The sequence below is a fragment of the Podarcis pityusensis genome, assembly GCF_964106645.2.
Source record: "Podarcis pityusensis genome assembly, chromosome: 2".
In the NCBI taxonomy this organism is placed as follows: Eukaryota; Metazoa; Chordata; class Lepidosauria; order Squamata; family Lacertidae; genus Podarcis; species Podarcis pityusensis.
The window spans coordinates 9,887,377-9,904,765 of NC_138029.1; the positions used below are offsets into that span (position 1 = coordinate 9,887,377).

At 44.5% G+C, this 17,389-nt stretch overlaps 1 protein-coding gene across 5 annotated transcripts; it reads right to left on the minus strand.

Moving 5' to 3' along the window:
• Nucleotides 1-1,154: 1,154 nt before the first annotated feature.
• TMEM106C (transmembrane protein 106C) lies at nt 1,155-14,827 on the minus strand. Of its 5 annotated transcripts, none has more exons than XM_080995012.1 (9): nt 14,681-14,783; nt 13,454-13,474; nt 7,897-8,125; nt 6,549-6,612; nt 4,536-4,695; nt 4,282-4,422; nt 4,127-4,176; nt 3,347-3,400; nt 1,155-2,767 (listed from the first exon to the last, which is right to left on the minus strand). In XM_080995012.1, exons 3-9 carry the CDS (start codon nt 8,081-8,083, stop codon nt 2,551-2,553), a joined length of 873 nt encoding a protein of 290 aa, XP_080851138.1. In that variant the 5' UTR covers nt 8,084-8,125; nt 13,454-13,474; nt 14,681-14,783; the 3' UTR covers nt 1,155-2,550. The 5 variants fall into 5 exon arrangements, with proteins under 5 accessions (XP_080851138.1, XP_080851137.1, XP_080851136.1 ...); XM_080995011.1 differs by lacking the exon at nt 13,454-13,474 and adding an exon at nt 14,374-14,405 and having other exon boundaries at nt 14,681-14,756; XM_080995010.1 differs by lacking the exon at nt 13,454-13,474 and adding an exon at nt 14,370-14,405 and having other exon boundaries at nt 14,681-14,749.
• Between the last annotated feature and the right edge of the window lie 2,562 nt (nt 14,828-17,389).

A 17,389-nucleotide genomic window follows, 5' to 3' on the forward strand; every position in this document is an offset into this window, starting at 1 on the left:
CAGAGATTAAAGCTGGAAAGGATGCCTTTTAAGGCCACCCTGAATTGCACGGGTGAGGGAGTAGGAAAGTGTTTGTGGCCACAAGAGAGATTATCAAGGCTGGGTGTCAAGAGGTTGGTGGAGGACTGGCTGCACAGACACTTCAATGCTGCTCTCGCCTTGAGAGGTCTCAGAAGCAGCTAGCAAGTTCACCCTGCCTGGGGAAGCAAGAACAGAACAACACTCCTCTGCACATCACAGCAGGCAAAATGTTTCTCAAACCACACAGGCCTGGTGAACAGGAGGGACTATAAACAAGAGGACTAGCGAGACAGAGAAGGAGAGCGTTTGCTTCGTTTACCTACCCCACCCCAGTTAGCTATACTGCTTGATCTGATGCGAGGCCTCACAAAATACTAGCATTAACATGAAAGCCTGCTTCCGGTAAGGTTGGTGATTCGGAGGTTTTCATGTTGCTTCCTTCCTTGGCTCAGGTGTGCAAATCTGCTGGACTCAGGGTCCACAGGAGCTGCAATAAATGCTGCTCTTCAACCAATTGAGCAACTAAGGTTTTAGGTGCTGCCTACAAACCAGTTTGTTGGAGCAAGTGGTATCACACCTGAACCAGGGATGTTGTCTGAGTTGCAACAAAACGTGTGCCGGAACTAACACTAACAGGTGTACATTAGCTTTGATGGTAACGTTATGAATGTAGGAAGGGCATTCATTTTCACAAGCAGTTTGTCCACACAGCACATTCCAAGTACATGCACCACCCAACAAATCATTCTCATTGTATCAACAAAGCTTCTGCCCATTCTTGTTACAACCACAATCCACTGGTGTAGTAATTTCCAAATGAAGGCAAATCAATTTTTGAGTTGTGGAAATTGGCGATCGGCTAACACAGAGTTTAAAAGGAGGGAAAGTGTGTCCAAGGGAAGAAACCCCACTATTAGTTTGGATAAACATTCCACTGAGCAATAAGCCATTGCAGGTCCCAGACTATCCTTGGCCAACTCCCTCCTAGCAGGCTTCGTACCTGTGACTGGGTTTATTACCACCAGTCATTGTACTGCAAGACCGGAAACCACAACTTCTGCAATGCCATCAAGTATCCTACAAAGCCGTGTTGTATCAAACTGACATTCTAGAGAAAAATCAGCACACCACTCTCAAAAGCAAAAGACAAGGTTTATTAACTTTTTAGCACTAGAGTCTTCCAAGCAGAAAGGTACAGATTCTATAGAAACATTAATTCTCCCCGTCATTTAAGTATCAAAATACAGAGTTAAAACTCACTTCAAATGGGTGTCTTTTTTCTCCACAGACTGGCTAGAACACAAAAAAGTGTTAAAGGGAAGATGAACTTCAGCAGCAGATATTTTAAGTTACTAAAGTGTAAAGGGAAAAGGATTAGTAGTGACCCAGAGGAGTATCCTTCCAGTCCTAAATTTTACTTTCCCGGTTTACCTAGGATGTATCCCTCTTGATCCTTACAAGAGAGGGGAACATTGTAGACAGAAACACTAAAAAGATAAATATTTTTATTTACTACAAAGTACAAAAATACTGAGAACAAACCCCTCTAAACAGCACAGGGGCCAACTAAACTGACCCAACATTTCCCAGCTTGGAGAGTCAGATTTTTAAAAGCCCACTGCTCATAGGTTTTCCTAATGCAAAGATCCAGAAGTCTCGTAGCCCTTTCCTAGCAGAAAAATCTGATGCAGAAAGTGTGACAACTCTTAAGTCAGGGATAAGGAACCTGTGGCCTTCCAATTCCCATCAATCCAGCTAACATGGCCAGTTGTCAGGAAGGAAGAATGAAAGCTAGGGGCAGGAGGACCACTGGTTAGCCACCTCTGCTCTAAATCAATAGCACTCCCTTTAGAACAATACACTTAAGAGACATCAAAGGAGCTTCCCAATCCTCAGCATGTCAAAACTAGCTTAAAAAGAACTGCAACCATGAAAACCCCGTTGAATGTCTAGAAATCCCCACCCACAACACGGCTGTAACTATTGCAAAATCCATTTGTTTCGGCAAAACTTAGATTGCTGGCTAGTCTTCTCACTTCCTGGCTAGTCGGTCTCACCGACAACAAGCAAGCCAAGTGTTTCAAACCAGTACACGAGAAATGAGGTTAAGATTACTTCCCCTTCCACAATCGAATATTAGTTCCCTCTTTGGTAACAACAGAGTTAGGAGCACCATCCTGGGAATTATTTCATTCTTTGTAGTCCAGCGGAATGAAGCACCTGGAGAAACACGCTTTTCCCTAATTTTACGGAGGAACAGAGAAGCTCTCAAGAGGGTGTCCTCAAGAACCAAGGCTGATCAGCTAAGAGCAAAATAACACAAGCTAGATGCTGGCAGCGTGAAGGGGGTGGGGGGGACTAAGCAGAGGCTGTTCCGAAACAAGAGCCGAGGCGTCGTCCAGCTATTCATGTAATAATGTGGGAGAAGTGCTGCGTGCAGAGACATTCATAGCTTCCGTTTCACCAAGAACTACAACAACCCCTCTCTGCCCTCCAAAAATACAAAAGCAAAGTCCCATTGTCCTGAGTTTATACAGTAGTCGAAACCAGGCTGCTAGGATCACTGAAGTACATTAGCTGACTTAAACTGTTCTTCTCTTGAGCTACACCTACCCTAGTTGGTAGTGTGGGTACAGGCCGAGAACTGCCTTGGGTATAGGTGATATTCGCACCACAGTCGACGTAATGATGAGTTTCCAGGGAACTCTGAGTTATGTGGCCAATGTAGGAGATCTTCACTGAAGTCCTGAGAAGTAGAAGCAAAGAGAAGGAATCACAGCGGGGGGGGGGAGGCTGTACCCCTTTCTACTATGCTAAAAATGCAGTCATTCAAAGAAGCACCGAGGCAAACATTCTCCCCTCTCCTTCCCCAATCTGTTCTGGGGATTTGTGTGATTTATTCTGGTCACAGAGTTCAGCTTTCAAGATTTGGACTGACCCAGCAGATAATTTTTTATTTTATTTCTCACAAAGCTCTACAATGGTACCTCGGGTTAAGAACTTAATTTGTTCTGGAGGTCCGTTCTTAACCTGAAACTGTTCTTAATCTGAAGCACCACCTTAGCTAATGGGGCCTGCCCTTGCGCAATTTCTGTTCTCATCCTGAAGCAAAGTTCTCAACCCGAGGTACTATTTCTGGGTTAGCGGAGTCTGTAACCTGAAGCGTCTGTAACCCAAGGTACACTACTTCCTTGCAACCCACACATTTACTGGGAGTCCAATGGTCCTACAGGTCAGGAACAGGTCTAGTTAGGAATTCACACTTTATCGACTGATGTCAAATTTACTTCTAGCAGAGGCAAAGCAGAATATAAGAGCAGCATACCTCATGAAAATCACCATGTTGTGCACTCTGATCTTGGGTAAAGTGCAAAAGAAACTGGAAGAGACCAAGAAATAAATTGGCAAGAGACTTGAACAATTAAAAGGAAACACACAAAATGTGAAGTCTTGTCACGTTAATCATATTGACAAATTACCATCTCACGACAAGTGTTTAATGAAGTGCAGTGCTCTTCAAGCTTTGATAACATTTTGATGCCTTTTTTTAGCTTTATTTGGGAGCTATCTGCACTTTCTAGCTTGAACAGCCTTGTGAGGCAGGTTACGCAAAGAGCTTGAGCTAGCCCAACCATCCAGTGGGGATTCAAACCTGGGTCTCTTTTGTCCTAGCCCAACACTCTAACCACTATACCACACTGGTGTGAGATAGCTGGGCCTGCAGCAAAGTAGCAAGAAGAGGGAAGGGAAACCTAGGAACCAGGAGAGCAGTGGCATGGAAGAACCAAGACACCACACTCGAGTGAGGCTTCTTGGTTTGTGGTGGGAGCATGCAATAAAAGCTATCGTAAGTTTGGCTGGGAGGGGCATGATTCTCCACATCTTGAGAGGCAATGCTATAATACAATTGCAAGATATTGCTGAAAGACCATTTCCAAAGCTTGTGCAGTTGCTCCAGCAGGCATAAGACAATTAACTACTTGAGGGAACCAAAAGCTCTCTAGAAAAGTGGAGGTGGGTGGAGAGAGGTGGCAGCTACTCTGGGGTAAGTGCTGCAGAGCCTAGCTGAGGTCCAAACACAGATAAGCAAAAACCAAGTCCTTACTATACATAAGAAGATGGTCCACCCATTTCAGCCTTCACTGTGAAGTTCACCTGGAAAAACAGGGCACAAGCAAAGTCGCATTAGTTTAAGAGGCTGCATCTCCTCTCTCCCCACCATAAAGGAAAGACCCCTATTGCTTTTCCAGACGGCAGTACCAGCTGATCGCTCAGTGCCTGGATACGGGTGACGTTGTTGATCTGCCGAGTCCCAACCACAGTATTCATGTACTGCACCTGGCTGGCCAAGCTGGTTACTGCTACCGAGTAGAAATTGGAGTTTCTGATCCGGAGAGTGGCCTATTATAAAGTAGGACAGAGGAAAAGAAAGGCAGGAAGCCGGTAAGATTCTTAGCACCAATCCAGAAAACTACAGCTGCATTAAGTAATATATAGACACACTTGGGTATTACCGTGATGGCAAGGACCACAAGGGAGTTTTTCTCGTCAAACCAGACCGTAACCACTTTGATGCCATTGTCATCCACAAGGACTGAATGAGGAAAGAGAAAGAAGACCACCAGCCCCGACACCAGGAGGCAGAGCAGCACCGACACCAAAACATAGAGTTTCCTGCAGAGGACAAGATCAACAGTTTAGCCAGCTTCCCTTCCTAGGCTCAGCTCCTGCTAACAGATCCACACATTATATGCATAAGGACATAAGAAGGACCTTGTTGGATCAGGCCAAAGGCTTCCTGTTCTTATACTGGTCAAACAGATGCCTACAGGAAGAGCATCAGCAAGCAGGGCCTCAGGGTAACAGCACTCTCCTTGCTCGTGATTCCCAGCAACTAGTGAACACACCAAAGCACATCTCCATTTTGCAAAGTGTTAAGTTGTGGGTGAACATATCAGACGACACAGCGATTCTTCAAACAGCTGTTGTTTATTCACAGGCCAGAACAGAACTGAACTGAAGGATTCAGTCAGCCTGCTTATATAGAGCTCCAGTACAACGTAAATGTAACAATTTTCTAAAACTATCCAATCACTGAGTGTCACTTTTGATCCCTTATTTGCATAACTATCTACAGTATCCCCCTGCTGGCCCAGGGTGAGAACTTCAGTACATAACACAAAGGAAGCGCAAGGCACTGGACTAGGCTGTTATATTTAATCCATCAGTTCTTCTCCACACAAAGTCCTATCATTGCAAAATTCTCCCCTTATCCTCCCATCAGAAAAAATAATTTAACCCTTCATTATACAAAAGCTCCTCAAAACATCCTGAAGATGCACCTCAGTATCTCTGGGGGCAGGCAACAGATAATACACCCTTTTTTTGTTCAGGATATGCATCAAGCCAGGCAGCAAAAAAAGCACTACAGCTTTCCAGCACAAAGCCTGAAATAGGAAATTATGATGCTCAGACAATGCCATCTTTGGGCTCACCCCAACAAGGCAGAGAGAGGTTCTGTACAAAGCTGGCTGCAATCTGAAGCATAACATTAGGTTTTCACTCACTAGGCCCACAAGTCACTGTCTCCCTCTCCTTCCCTTCAAAATCCAGCCACTGTGGTCAAAATGGCTGTTAAAGCCAAGAATGAATTTGTAAACAGTACTTCCAGAGTTTGTTTTTACAGGGAAAACACAACTTGGCCAAGAACAGTTTCAAGACTAAACATTTGCTCTCCCCATGAGTGGGTGCACATCTGCTGACCAAGGAAAACACTTCTAAGGAAGCAAACTCTTCTTCATGAAAGCTTCTGCCGCAATGCACCTGTCAGTCTTTAAAGTATTTAAAGTCTCCTTTTGGTGGTTTGAAGACCTTTCCACACATGGAACTTAAAGCAGTTATTTTTCTAGTTCTATAAAAACCTACAGTAGCAAATCTGTGGTTTGCTCTCCTGTATCCCCAAGCTTATGGAAGAGATGTTCGATGGCTATGTAAACTTCATGTGTGGGAAAGCCTTCAATATGAGACGTTCAGTTTTGCTTCCACACCATATGTTTTAAAGTGCATTCAATGCACATGACTCCTCCCCAACAAATCCAGGGAACTGTAGTTCCCCCATCACAGACCTACAGTTCCGCTGCTCTTAAAACTAGTTTCCATGATCCTTTTGGGGGAAGCCATGTGCTTTAAATGTGTGTTTGGTGTGCTTTAAATGTATGGTGTGCATCTGCTAACACATTCAGCAAACTTGTTAAGACACCTGCCTTGCTAAACACCAGAAATACTGGAATTCACTTTGTAGAATGGGAACAAACTGAGTTGCCTTTTTTTATAGGCTCTGATTTATTCAGTAAACATTTCAGGTTACAATCAAGAAGTAGTCAAGGCATTTTGTAGATTAGAGTAGTTGGGCAGAAAGCAAACTGGACGCGGAGGTGAGATATCTCAGCAGGATATTAATTCACTTCCATGTCTATGTCCAGAACATAAAGGCAGCAAGAGGAGTTAGAGACTTCATTTGTACTTACGTCCTTTGAGGTTTTAACCTCTGGTCATGGTATGGTATTAGAGCTACCAATTCGTTGACTTGCTCTAGAAGAAGAAAGCAAGAAGTAATTGCCAATGCTAGAAGCTCTCAAGTCTTACAGGCTTGTTTTCAATGCACAGATATGCACCTCACAGTTTTTTAAGGTCAGCCTGAGAACTGTGAAATCTGGGTTTCCATATGAAAAAGTCCTAAATCGCTTACTTGAATTTCCTGAATTATCAACAGGACTGAGAAGTGAACAACTCTACAAGAACGGGTGGGATGGGGTAGGTGTTACCTAAGCTGTTTAAAGGACTGGAGGCTATGATAACTCATACTCAACAAAACAACAGACTGGTTTCAAGTCCACCTTGGGAACCTTTAGTTTAAGTAAAATAAACAAACAAGATTGGTAAGGGGAACCTGAGGCCCTCCAGATATTATTGGACTACCACTCCCATCCCCTGTGGCCATTGGCCAGGCTTGTTGGGGCTGATGAGAGTTTGAATCCAACAATATCTAGAAGGCAACAGGTTCTTCATCCCTGTATAGGGTAGAAATAGAAATAAATGTAACTTGAACAAAATTATACACTTGTGGCAGAAATGAGTCTAGAATCCTGATCTAGAGGTGCTACCTACCACTCCACAGAATCTGCCAAGTTTGCCCCACCAGAGGCAGGCAACATCAGGTCTGCAGAGTGAGATTCAGTCTGTCCAACCTCACCTCTGAGAAACGAGGTGCACACCACATCACCATGTGACTGTTATTTATAAAGGACATAAGCTACAAGTGGCAGGAAAATCACAAGGGGGTGGGGAGCAGGGAAGATCCCACGGGATGAAACATGCTTTCAAAACCAGTGGGAGCTGAAGCTTGTTATAGAGTCCACTGACAACAGCAGATTGCAAAACTGTATAGCAGGAAGGGGCCTGAAGGAAGCCCAGTCCAAGTACTATGTTGGGGGTAGGATTCCTAGCTTCCAACAGCCCTCACTTATTAGGCATGACTGGTGTGCAACAACAGCAAGTTGTGTGAATACCATGCCAGTGATTCCTGCAGGACAAGGGATTGGTTTACTCCACACAAATCCAGATAGATCAAAGTAGTAAGCCACAACATACACAGGTGAAGCTCTCCAGGCCATTGGCCGGCCTGGCCCAAGAGGAACTTCTCAAGTACAGTTATTGCACAGCCCAAGGTGAGATCGTAGGAAATGCTAGAAGACAGGATTTGCAGGAGTAGGAAAAGGCACTTCAGGATGCCATTAAGGTATGGCCTAGTAGTGCAAAAACTCACCGTCCTCTGGAAGTAAGCTAGCAGGCTAAGGTATACAGAGCCAGAATTACCTGTTGGGATGCAGCCAGTGCCTTGGCAGGAGGGGCAGGTGATGCTGTCTCGCCCAGTGAATTCAACATATGGAAACTTAGCAATGTCTTCCTCCCGATCCTTGTTGTCTAGCAAATCGTTGTCCTCTTCTCTCTGTCGTCGCCTGGAGGAGTAGGAGCTGGTGCCGACAGATTGCAAAGACCCCATTGCATCAGGTTTTTTCGGGAAGGAGGGGGTTCCTAATGTGTCCTGAAATGGTGAAGCAGAGGGCAAATGTTGACATTAAAATCAGTATCTCTCCCACCCCAGGTTAATCTGCTTCAGAAAGGGACACCATCAGTTTCACATGTAATCCAAAAGAAAAGGTTAGAATTCTGCACCAAGATGGTGATGGGGAAATGAATGAATTCTGCAACCTGTATACAATCTACATTTTTGCACTGTTTCTCTTCACTTTTACACCATGTATTACGGCTGTGCTAAATTTCTGGGAAGGGGCAAAACAAGAGGATATCTCATTTCTCTCACCTCAGAATTGTAGCTTGCTTTGCCCAGGCATAAGAAAGCACAGAGAGAGAGAGAGAAAGAGAGAGAAGAGTGACAACCAAGTATATGAGCAGGGTGCTGGCTTTTGAAATGTTTTAAGTTAACTGCCTTTTTTAAATTTGAAGTTAGGCTGCCTTGAGAAGGGTTTGCCCTAGAAAGACAGCCTAGAAATCATTAAAAGTAGATACAGTACTCGGAAACCAAAATTTATTGTCCAGTTCTACTTCCTGCACTTTATCTGGATCCCAAACAGCTTGCAGCATATAAACAGTTGCAGCACCTTTGTCCTCCCTCTTGCTAATGCAATCACAATAGGGGGAAAAACAGCAAATGACGCTGTTTTCGCTGCACATGAATCATAGCTGTCAACTTACAGATTTGAAAATAAGGGACCAGCAGCCAAAATAAGGGACCTGCAGCCTCACCTGTTCCAGGCACTCCAGTTTTCCTGTCCTCCTGCAGTCTGGTCAAACATGCTGGGTAGTCTCGAGAACACTGTCCAACCAACTTTGTAACCAGAGGTTCAACTGAACAGAATCTGAAGCACATGCACCACAAGGCCTATGCAGCCTCAGCTTAAAATGGCTCCCCGGCCTGGCTTTGCACTGCAAAGTTTGCAGCAGCACGTGCAACAAAATGGCGTCCAGCATTCAAAAACCCCCTCAGGTTGCATTAACCAGCCACACACAAGGCATGCAAGCTCCACCCCCCATTCGTTCTTAGACTTCTTATTGGGTGAGCAACACAGCCAAGCAACACAGTTGGAGCCTCCCTCCTCCCTGGCTGGCAGGGAGGGAGGGAGAGGAGGTGCTTCCATTGAAATTTAAGGGACATCATTTAAGGGACATCCATCAATAAGGGACAGCAGTGGGACATGGCGCTGGAATAAGGGACTGTCCCTTCAAATAAGGGACACTTGACAGCTATGACATGAATATATATGTATACTGTATCATACAGATCCATATGTTTGGCCTGCCGCTGGTGGGGCTATGCTCCCAGGCAAGAAAAGGTATAGTGTACACCTAGGAAGGGCTTGTGGATCCAGCATCATCCTTTGAAGTAAGTCTGGAAACTACCATTGCTCCAGAATGCAGCAGCCAGACTGTTGCCTGCTGCAAGATGTTTTGGATTACCATACAGTGTTGTTCCAGTTTCATTGAGTGCCCGCTTGTGCGAGTCTTAACTTTCAAAGCCCTAAAGAGTCTGGGACCAAGATACTTCAGGAACCGCCTCCTTTGATATAAACTTGGTAATATGCACCATTCAAGACTTGCAGGTCTGCAGCCTGAACCCCCGTCATCTAAAGCAGGCATGGGGAAATCTGTGGCCCTCTAGATATTGTCAGACTCAAGCTCCCATCAGCCACAGCCAATGATCATGGTACTTAGTCCAGCAACATGGGGGTGGGAGGGGGGCACAAGTTCTTCACCCCTCACCTGAAGTAAGGCATGCATGAATGTGAGACGAGACTTTCCCCAACTGTAACATTTAAACTATGGAACGCCCAGGGCACCGCTCACTTTGAGTCAAGAAGTTAAGGTTTGGATTTGTAAAAGAAGAATGTGGACAAGATTAACAACATTTTCTGATCAGCTGATGATTTTTAATACTGTTTCATTTGTGGTATTCAGGGTGGATAAAAATCAACGATATTTTTTTTTAAAAAATAGGATTTTTTTTATTTAAATAATCCCCCACTGGGTTCCAACAACTGCACTGAACTGTACAGAATATACACCTGAATGTAGAAGCATAGCCAAAGGGGGGTAGGGTGGAAATAGTAACTGGGATCTATAAGTCCTTAAAGTGCTTGCCAGTCAACTAATAAGAGTTCACTGGTTCCAGGCCCTTCTTCCCAGGACTCGCCTGACATTGTCTAAACAATAAAGTCTCTAACCACATTAGTTAACAAATATGGATACATATGCTATAATGTTAAATAAATAAATTATTTAAATTGTTATTAAGGAAATGATTATTTTTCTCCTTCCAATAAAGTACAGCAGAAAAGTTGTCTAAATGTAAACAGTTAACTTATTAAACCTCACAATAATTTCATAATTATGTCTATGTATTTCTAATAGTATAACCAAATCAGTAATTTTTGATATAACTGTAAAAACTACTTTTAAATTTTATTATTCCAAAATTGAAACCTTCATCTGGTTGTAAATATTAAGATTATACCAGCAAGAACGAGTATGCAGAAACTGATTTAAATCAAGTCTTACTGACTAGTGATTTAAATCTATTTGATTTAAATCAAATCCACCCCAGTGGTATTGTTCTTAAAATATGTTGTGAGACATCTTAAGAGCCACCCAAACAGGGAAACATGTTTTAATAAATAAAACAAACAAGAACTAAGCTCTAGTTGTGGACATAACCTTAAAAGAAGCATACCCATGTCTAAAAAACAATAGCGCTATTTTTTGGATAGATAAAGAGAATGTGCACTGGTTGGGAGATGTTGGAAGAACAAACTTAAAACACGTAACACAAAGAAAAACACGTAAAATCAAGACCAGACCCTTCACCACTCAAGATGGGCAAAAAAGGAGGAGAGAGAGGGTCACTAAGGAAGACCAGAAACACTCATAACAGTACAGTGGTGCCTCGCAAGACAAAATTAATTTGTTCCGCGAGTTTTGTCGTCTTGTGATTTTTTTCGTCTTGCGAAGCACGGTGTCGGGAAAGTTTTGGAAAAGCTTCAAAAATCACCAAAGTCTTTAAAAACCTCAAAAAAGGCTACCACACCGCGTTCTATGAGTTGCTCCTCGAAGTCAAGTCGCAACTGTATTAACGGTGTTAAGAAAAAGGAAACAAACTTGCAAGACGTTTCCATCTTGTGAAGCAAGCCCATAGGGAAAATCGTCTTGCGAAGCAGCTCAAAAAACAAAAAACCCTTTCGTCTAGCGAGTTTTTTGTCTTGCGAGGCATTCGTCTTGCGAGGTACCACTGTATCTAATTAGACTTCTCCTAGAAAGTGAGGAAATCCAAGTTCCCTAAGCACAAGCCACATCCAGCTACACCCCCTTCCCCCCACTTAAACCCACTGCTTCTTCTTACCCCCAAGAGCATCTCTCTCATGGCCCTGACCCACTTCTCCTACAGGGCCTCCCACCCCATTTCTCTACAAGTAGCTCGCTCCCCACCAGCACCAAGACAAAAACATTATTTACTAGCAAGATGAATGTCATTAGGACAATGTGTGACTGTAGGGATGACTGCAATACTGTACTGTCATTGTGGGTCAGGCCTTTCAGCAGCAGGAATGAAAGGCCTTGATCACACTGTAACACTGCCCTTCCTCCCATATACTGTACAGCATTTTATATCCCCCCAACAAAGATGGGATTATTCATCATTATTTTACATGGGGGAGAGAAGGGGAGAGATTTATACAAGGGTGCATTCGGGGACACCACTGGGTTGGGCTCTAAGACTTGGGTCACACTGGTGTATGACAGAATACTGAGAGAAAATGTTGAGGACAGTCCTTTTTCACCGATTAAGTTCATATTTTCACATTCCTGGTAATCCAAATAGTATACCTGGCCATTTTAAAAGGCCCTCAAGTGCACCTTTCAAAACTTAAAAATTAACAGAACCAACCAACCAAAACAGGAAAATGTGTAGGGCACCTCCAGCCTATGTTTTTTGTTTGTTTTGGGGCGTGTTCTGCAATACGTCACTGAAGCAGTAACAGAACATTAGTACAGTGGTACTTTGGGTTTATGAACTTAAGCTGTTCCAGAAGTCCGTTCTTAAACCAAGGCATGCTTTCCCATAGCAGCGGGGGACTCAATTTACAAATGGAACACACTCAACAGGAAGCGGAACATTTTCTGCTTCCAAGGCAAAGTTCACAAACCAAAGCACCTCCTTCCGGGTTTGCAGCGTTCTTAATCCAAGTTGTTCATAAACTAAGCTGTTCTTAAACCAAGGTACCACTGTAGTGGACCATTTACCCATCATTCTGCTTTATAAGTTGTTCTGTGATGCTTCCCCAGTGCTACTGCACTGGTGCCATTTGGAGAGGCACTCTTGAACTATAATGTATCAAGAGTGGGACAAAAAAAAAAAAAGGCAGGACATTTATGGCATAAAAACTTACAGAATTTCAGTTAAAGGACATGCACTGGCAGGAAACCAAGTTGTATGCCCAAAACTTTTGCATGTGCAAAAAGTACCAGAAAAACAGATCACATAACCACCTTGATACTATCATGAGAACAGATCATGAATGCAAACTAAAAAGGGCATCTGGAAGGGGCCATAATCAAACACAACAGCATCTCAGAAATTTAAACGCTTTATAAGCAGCACAAACAGAAGTCACGGAGAGAGCTAATCCACCCCTAAGGCATGACAAGAACACAGCCTTTACAAGCCGTGGAAATACAGGGGGGGGGGGCAAACAAATATTCAAGAGAGAGTTCCACAAAAGAAGAAGACCTTGTCCTATGTGGACTCCAGCCACACCTCTCATGGTCGCGAAACAGAACAACCTCCACTGAGGACCACAATAGACAGGCAGGGTCATACAGGAGGAGCTAGTTTTTAAAACTACCATGCCCAACTATTCAGTACAATCCCACACACAAATTTAAAGTTGGAGGCACACATCATTCTTCAACCTGAAAAAGGCTATTCTGACAGCGGCCAATTTTTTTCTATAGGATGAGTGCACATTCACCTTTCTACAAGGACCGCTCACTTCATGCTTGCCTCCACCTTACAGTCAAGAGGCACTCAAAAATGCAACTCTATATTGGGGTAACTGAATGATGCCATCACACAACCCCATGCAGAGAGGTGGCAGGATTATCCTCTCACCCCTGGCAAAGAGACTAACTGAAAGGAGGCAAGACCCATATAGTGAATCATGCATTGCAGAGACACAACAGACGGCCTCTTTCGTGGATGCGCACAAACTTTACTTCTCATGGCACACAAGCAGTTTTCTCACAACCCGTGGCTTTTGAATTACTAAAGCAGATAGCAAGACTAAATGAGATACTTCACCTGGCGGGTTGACAGCCAAAACTGGGGAAAAGAAACATGTTGGATAGGCTGTGCAAAGGCAGAACCACCCTTTAATTTCTTTTTTAAAGGGGGTGTCAGTTTCAAACAATGAGATGCAGAAGGAGAAAGAGGGTGGGGAGAGAAGACAAAGGTAGAAAGATGGCCACACAGTGGTACCTCAGGTTAAGTACTTAATTTGTTCCAGAGGTCCGTACTTAACCTGAAGCACCACTTTAGCTAATGGGGCCTCCTGCTGCGCCGCCGGAGCACGATTTCTGTTCTTATCCTGAAGCAAAGTTCTTAACCTGAAGCACTATTTCTGGGTTAGCGGAGTCTGTAACCTGAAGTGTATGTAACCTGAAGCGTATGTAACCCGAGGTACCACTGTATATAGAATCATAAGGGACCACAAGGGTCAATCTAGTCCAACCCCTTGAAATGCAGGAATCTTTTGCCCCAACGTGGGGCTTGAACCATGACCCTGAGATTAAGATTCATGAGTTCTACTGACAGAGCTACTCCTAAAAAATAATAATTGAAGCCAGTCTCACATAGCAGGTAAGGTTAAAAGACTATTGGGACAGATACTAGAAGAAAGGCAGCAGGGTGTAAGGATTAGGGGTGTCAAACTAGGGCTCAAGGGTTCTTAGGGAAGCTTTTAATGTTTGATGTATTACAGTATTGTAATATTTTTTTGGAAGCCGCCCAGAGTGGCTGGGGAAGGGGTATAAATAATAAATTATTTATTATTATTATTATTATTATTATTGGCCGGCCAGCCCCACCCGCCACTGCCCCTCTCTAAGCAAAGCCTACCTCACAAGGGTGTTGTGGGAATAAAATAAAAAGACGTAAGAATGGAGGGAGGGGGAGCAACTTGGAGGAAAAGGAGAGGTATTTATTTAATCAAACTTACACACCGCCTGACTGCGAAACGACGACCCCAAAGCAGCTTACGAAAGATAAAACAGTGAAATGGAGAGAGAGAAAGATAAAACAGTGAAATGGAGAGAGAGAGAGAAATACAAAAGTTAAAACGCTGACCCCTATTAAAAACCACCTCAGCTTTCTAAGCATTTGGGGGGAGACTGGTGTCGTAGAAACAGCAGGTGCTATAAAGGGATCTTGAAACCGCTTCGCCTCAGCTGAGGAAGACCCCGACCAGCTTCGGGCCACCCCTCTCTTCCCTCTCCCGCGTCACACGTTCACACGTTCACCCTCCCTCACCTCCGGGCTGAAGGCGCCCCAGCTCCGTCCTCACCGGCGGCTCCTCGCCATCTGCTGAAGCCGCTTAGCGTCGCTATGACACCCAGCAGCGTCACAACGAGGGAGGGGCGGGGCCGAGAGGAAGCCACGCCCCCGTCCGGAGCCGCAATACGCAACAGAAGAAGGGGCGTTTTCAAGCCCGCCCCATATAAGGAGCCGCTCACCTCTCCGTGCGCAGGCGCGGCATACGGGCGTGACACCCCAGCGCGCGTGCGCAGTCCTAGCACCGGCGTCAGCCCGTATCACGAGGAGTAGGCGCAGGTGCAACGACGCGCTGAGACGCCGAAGCCTCGCCCCCCCCACAAGGGAGCGCTGTTGGTTTCACTGCGCATGTGCGAACGATGGTTAGGCAGTGAAGGCTCTGTCTCTTGAGAGGGGCGGGGCTGTCTGAAAGGGGCGGTCCCGCCCGTGAAGCAAAAGAAGGCGGGCGCAGGAGGCGCTGGGGCAGCAGATCCCAAGACAGTATAGAGCTTTATTGAATCATTCTAGCCCATTATTCCCCGCTTTGTTCCATGTAGATCAGTGTTTCCCAAACTTGGGGCGCTGGCTGATTATGGACTACAATTCCCATCATCCCTGACCACTGGTCTTGCTAGCTAGGCATGATGGGAGTTGTAGTCCAAAAGCAGCTGGCGACCCAAGTTGAGGAAACACGGATGCATATCTTCACTCACCCTTTCTGCCTTGGGGGGGGGGGGGACCATATTGTGGTTCGCCTCAGCTGCCCAAACTGTCTTGTATCTGAATACAGATTGACACCAATTTGCTCCAGTGCCATTAATTCAGTTTAATCACACACACACATGCACACCAGTGGTTCATATGCATTTAATTCCACAGTGGTAAGCATTCTGTTGCATGAGCTGTAAAAGACCCAGCTGAATCCAGAATTAATTCTACAATGAGAGCAGACTCTTTAAATTCAGTGGGTCTCCTCTAAGCATGGCTATGTCCAAATCCAGCCTATTCCCTTTGAATGGGCTGCTTACCCTTCCTGGTTCTGGGATAAATCCTAAACCCACGTATTCCCTGTTGAATCCCACTGACCTTCGCCTCCAAAGTGAAGGTGCATAACACTACAATCCCATGACTACTCAGAAGCAATCCACTGAGCTCCATGGGCTTTACTCCCATGAGTGCGGAGAGTATTGCAACCTAAGAGTAAGGCAAATAAATGACTTAAAGGTAAAGGTAAAGGTACCCCTGCCCGTACGGGCCAGTCTTGACAGACTCTAGGGTTGTGTGCTCATCTCACTCTAGAGGCCGGGAGCCAGCGCTGTCCGAAGACACTTCCGGGTCACGTGGCCAGCATGATGAAGCTGCTCTGGCGAACCGGCACCAGAGCAGCACACGGAAACACCGTTTACCTTCCCGCTATAAAGCGGTACCTATTTATCTACTTGCACTTAAGGGTGCTTTCGAACTGCTAGGTGGGCAGGAGCTGGGACCGAACGATGGGAGCTCACCCTGCCGCGGGGATTCGAACCGCCGACCATGCGATCGGCAAGTCCTAGGCGCTGAGGTTTTACCCACAGCGCCACCCGCGTCCCTTAATAAATGACTTATAGTGTGGCAATGAGGTGGTAGAGCTGGGCCTGCACCACTTCACAATAAGCACTCTATGATTCTTTGGAAGGTTTTAAGCCAAGGTTGGATGGCCATCTATCATGTATGATTTAGTTGAGATTCCTGCATAGCAGGGGGTTGAAATAGCTTGGGATCCCTTCCAACTCTATAATTCTATTACTGTATTCTACTCTATGTTTACTCAGAAATAAGACCCACTTAGTTCACTGGATTTCTGCACTTACATCCTTAGGCCTCTTATGCATAGAGACAGGAAAAGATATAAGATTCAATTGTCTGGGATGGAATTTCCTGGTTCTTTTTTCTGCTGTTTCTTCCTCACCATCTACCTTGGTGGGGCAGAAGTGAGAACAATGGAAAACAATGTCGCAATTCATGGCTTTAGGCTGCCTGACATTGACCAGTGGGATGTCCACCCAGAAATAAAAGATAGCAGCAAAAAAGGGAACCTAAGGTCTTCCTAATTTACATCTTATTTCATTGGGAGAAAGGTTTGAGGATGGTTGGTTCTTTGCTTTTGCTTTTTGAGGTTGTTAAACTTCTATAAATTGCTCTGTTGCCAAAGCCATACTATTATTCCCATACTGTACATTGCAAGTGTTAATAGCTCGAACTTCAAATGGCAGGTTGGAGACAAGGCCAAGTTTGGCTTGGATTACAAAATTCCTTGGAGGCTTCAATAATCTCTCAACTAAATGTCATTTGGAAATTTCCTGAAGCAAGCTCTTTAACCTTAATTTGGTTTCTTGGAGTCAGTCTGGTTAATAGCTCACATGATCAGGATGCTATACTCATACAAGACCCTCCAAATACTGTACTAAGATTCCCATTTCCAGAATTCTATATTGTGGTTAATCTGTCCTCAAAGCAAATAAGCATTCAGTTGTGAATTAAAATAAAAAGGTAAACGACACATTTAAAATAGCAGTATACCTTTAAAAATGTTACATCTTCTACCTGGTCAATCTTTTGACAAAAGTTGATGTTTTGAAAAAATGGGCTCTTCAATAAAGCAATTACAGAGCTCTCAAAACCATGAGCTACACTGAAGAACTGTAGTCTACAGACTGTAAGCTCTAAAAT

Coding starts and splice junctions, on each gene's coding strand:
- TMEM106C (XM_080995009.1), bottom strand. CDS start 8,083: ATGGGGTCTTTGCAATCTGTCGGCACCAGCTCCTACTCCTCCAGGCGA. Junction 4,696..6,548: donor AGGTTAAAACCTCAAAGGAC/GTAAGTACAAAT, acceptor TGTCCTCTGCAG/GAAACTCTATGTTTTGGTGT. Junction 2,768..3,346: donor AACATGGTGATTTTCATGAG/GTATGCTGCTCT, acceptor TCTACTTCTCAG/GACTTCAGTGAAGATCTCCT.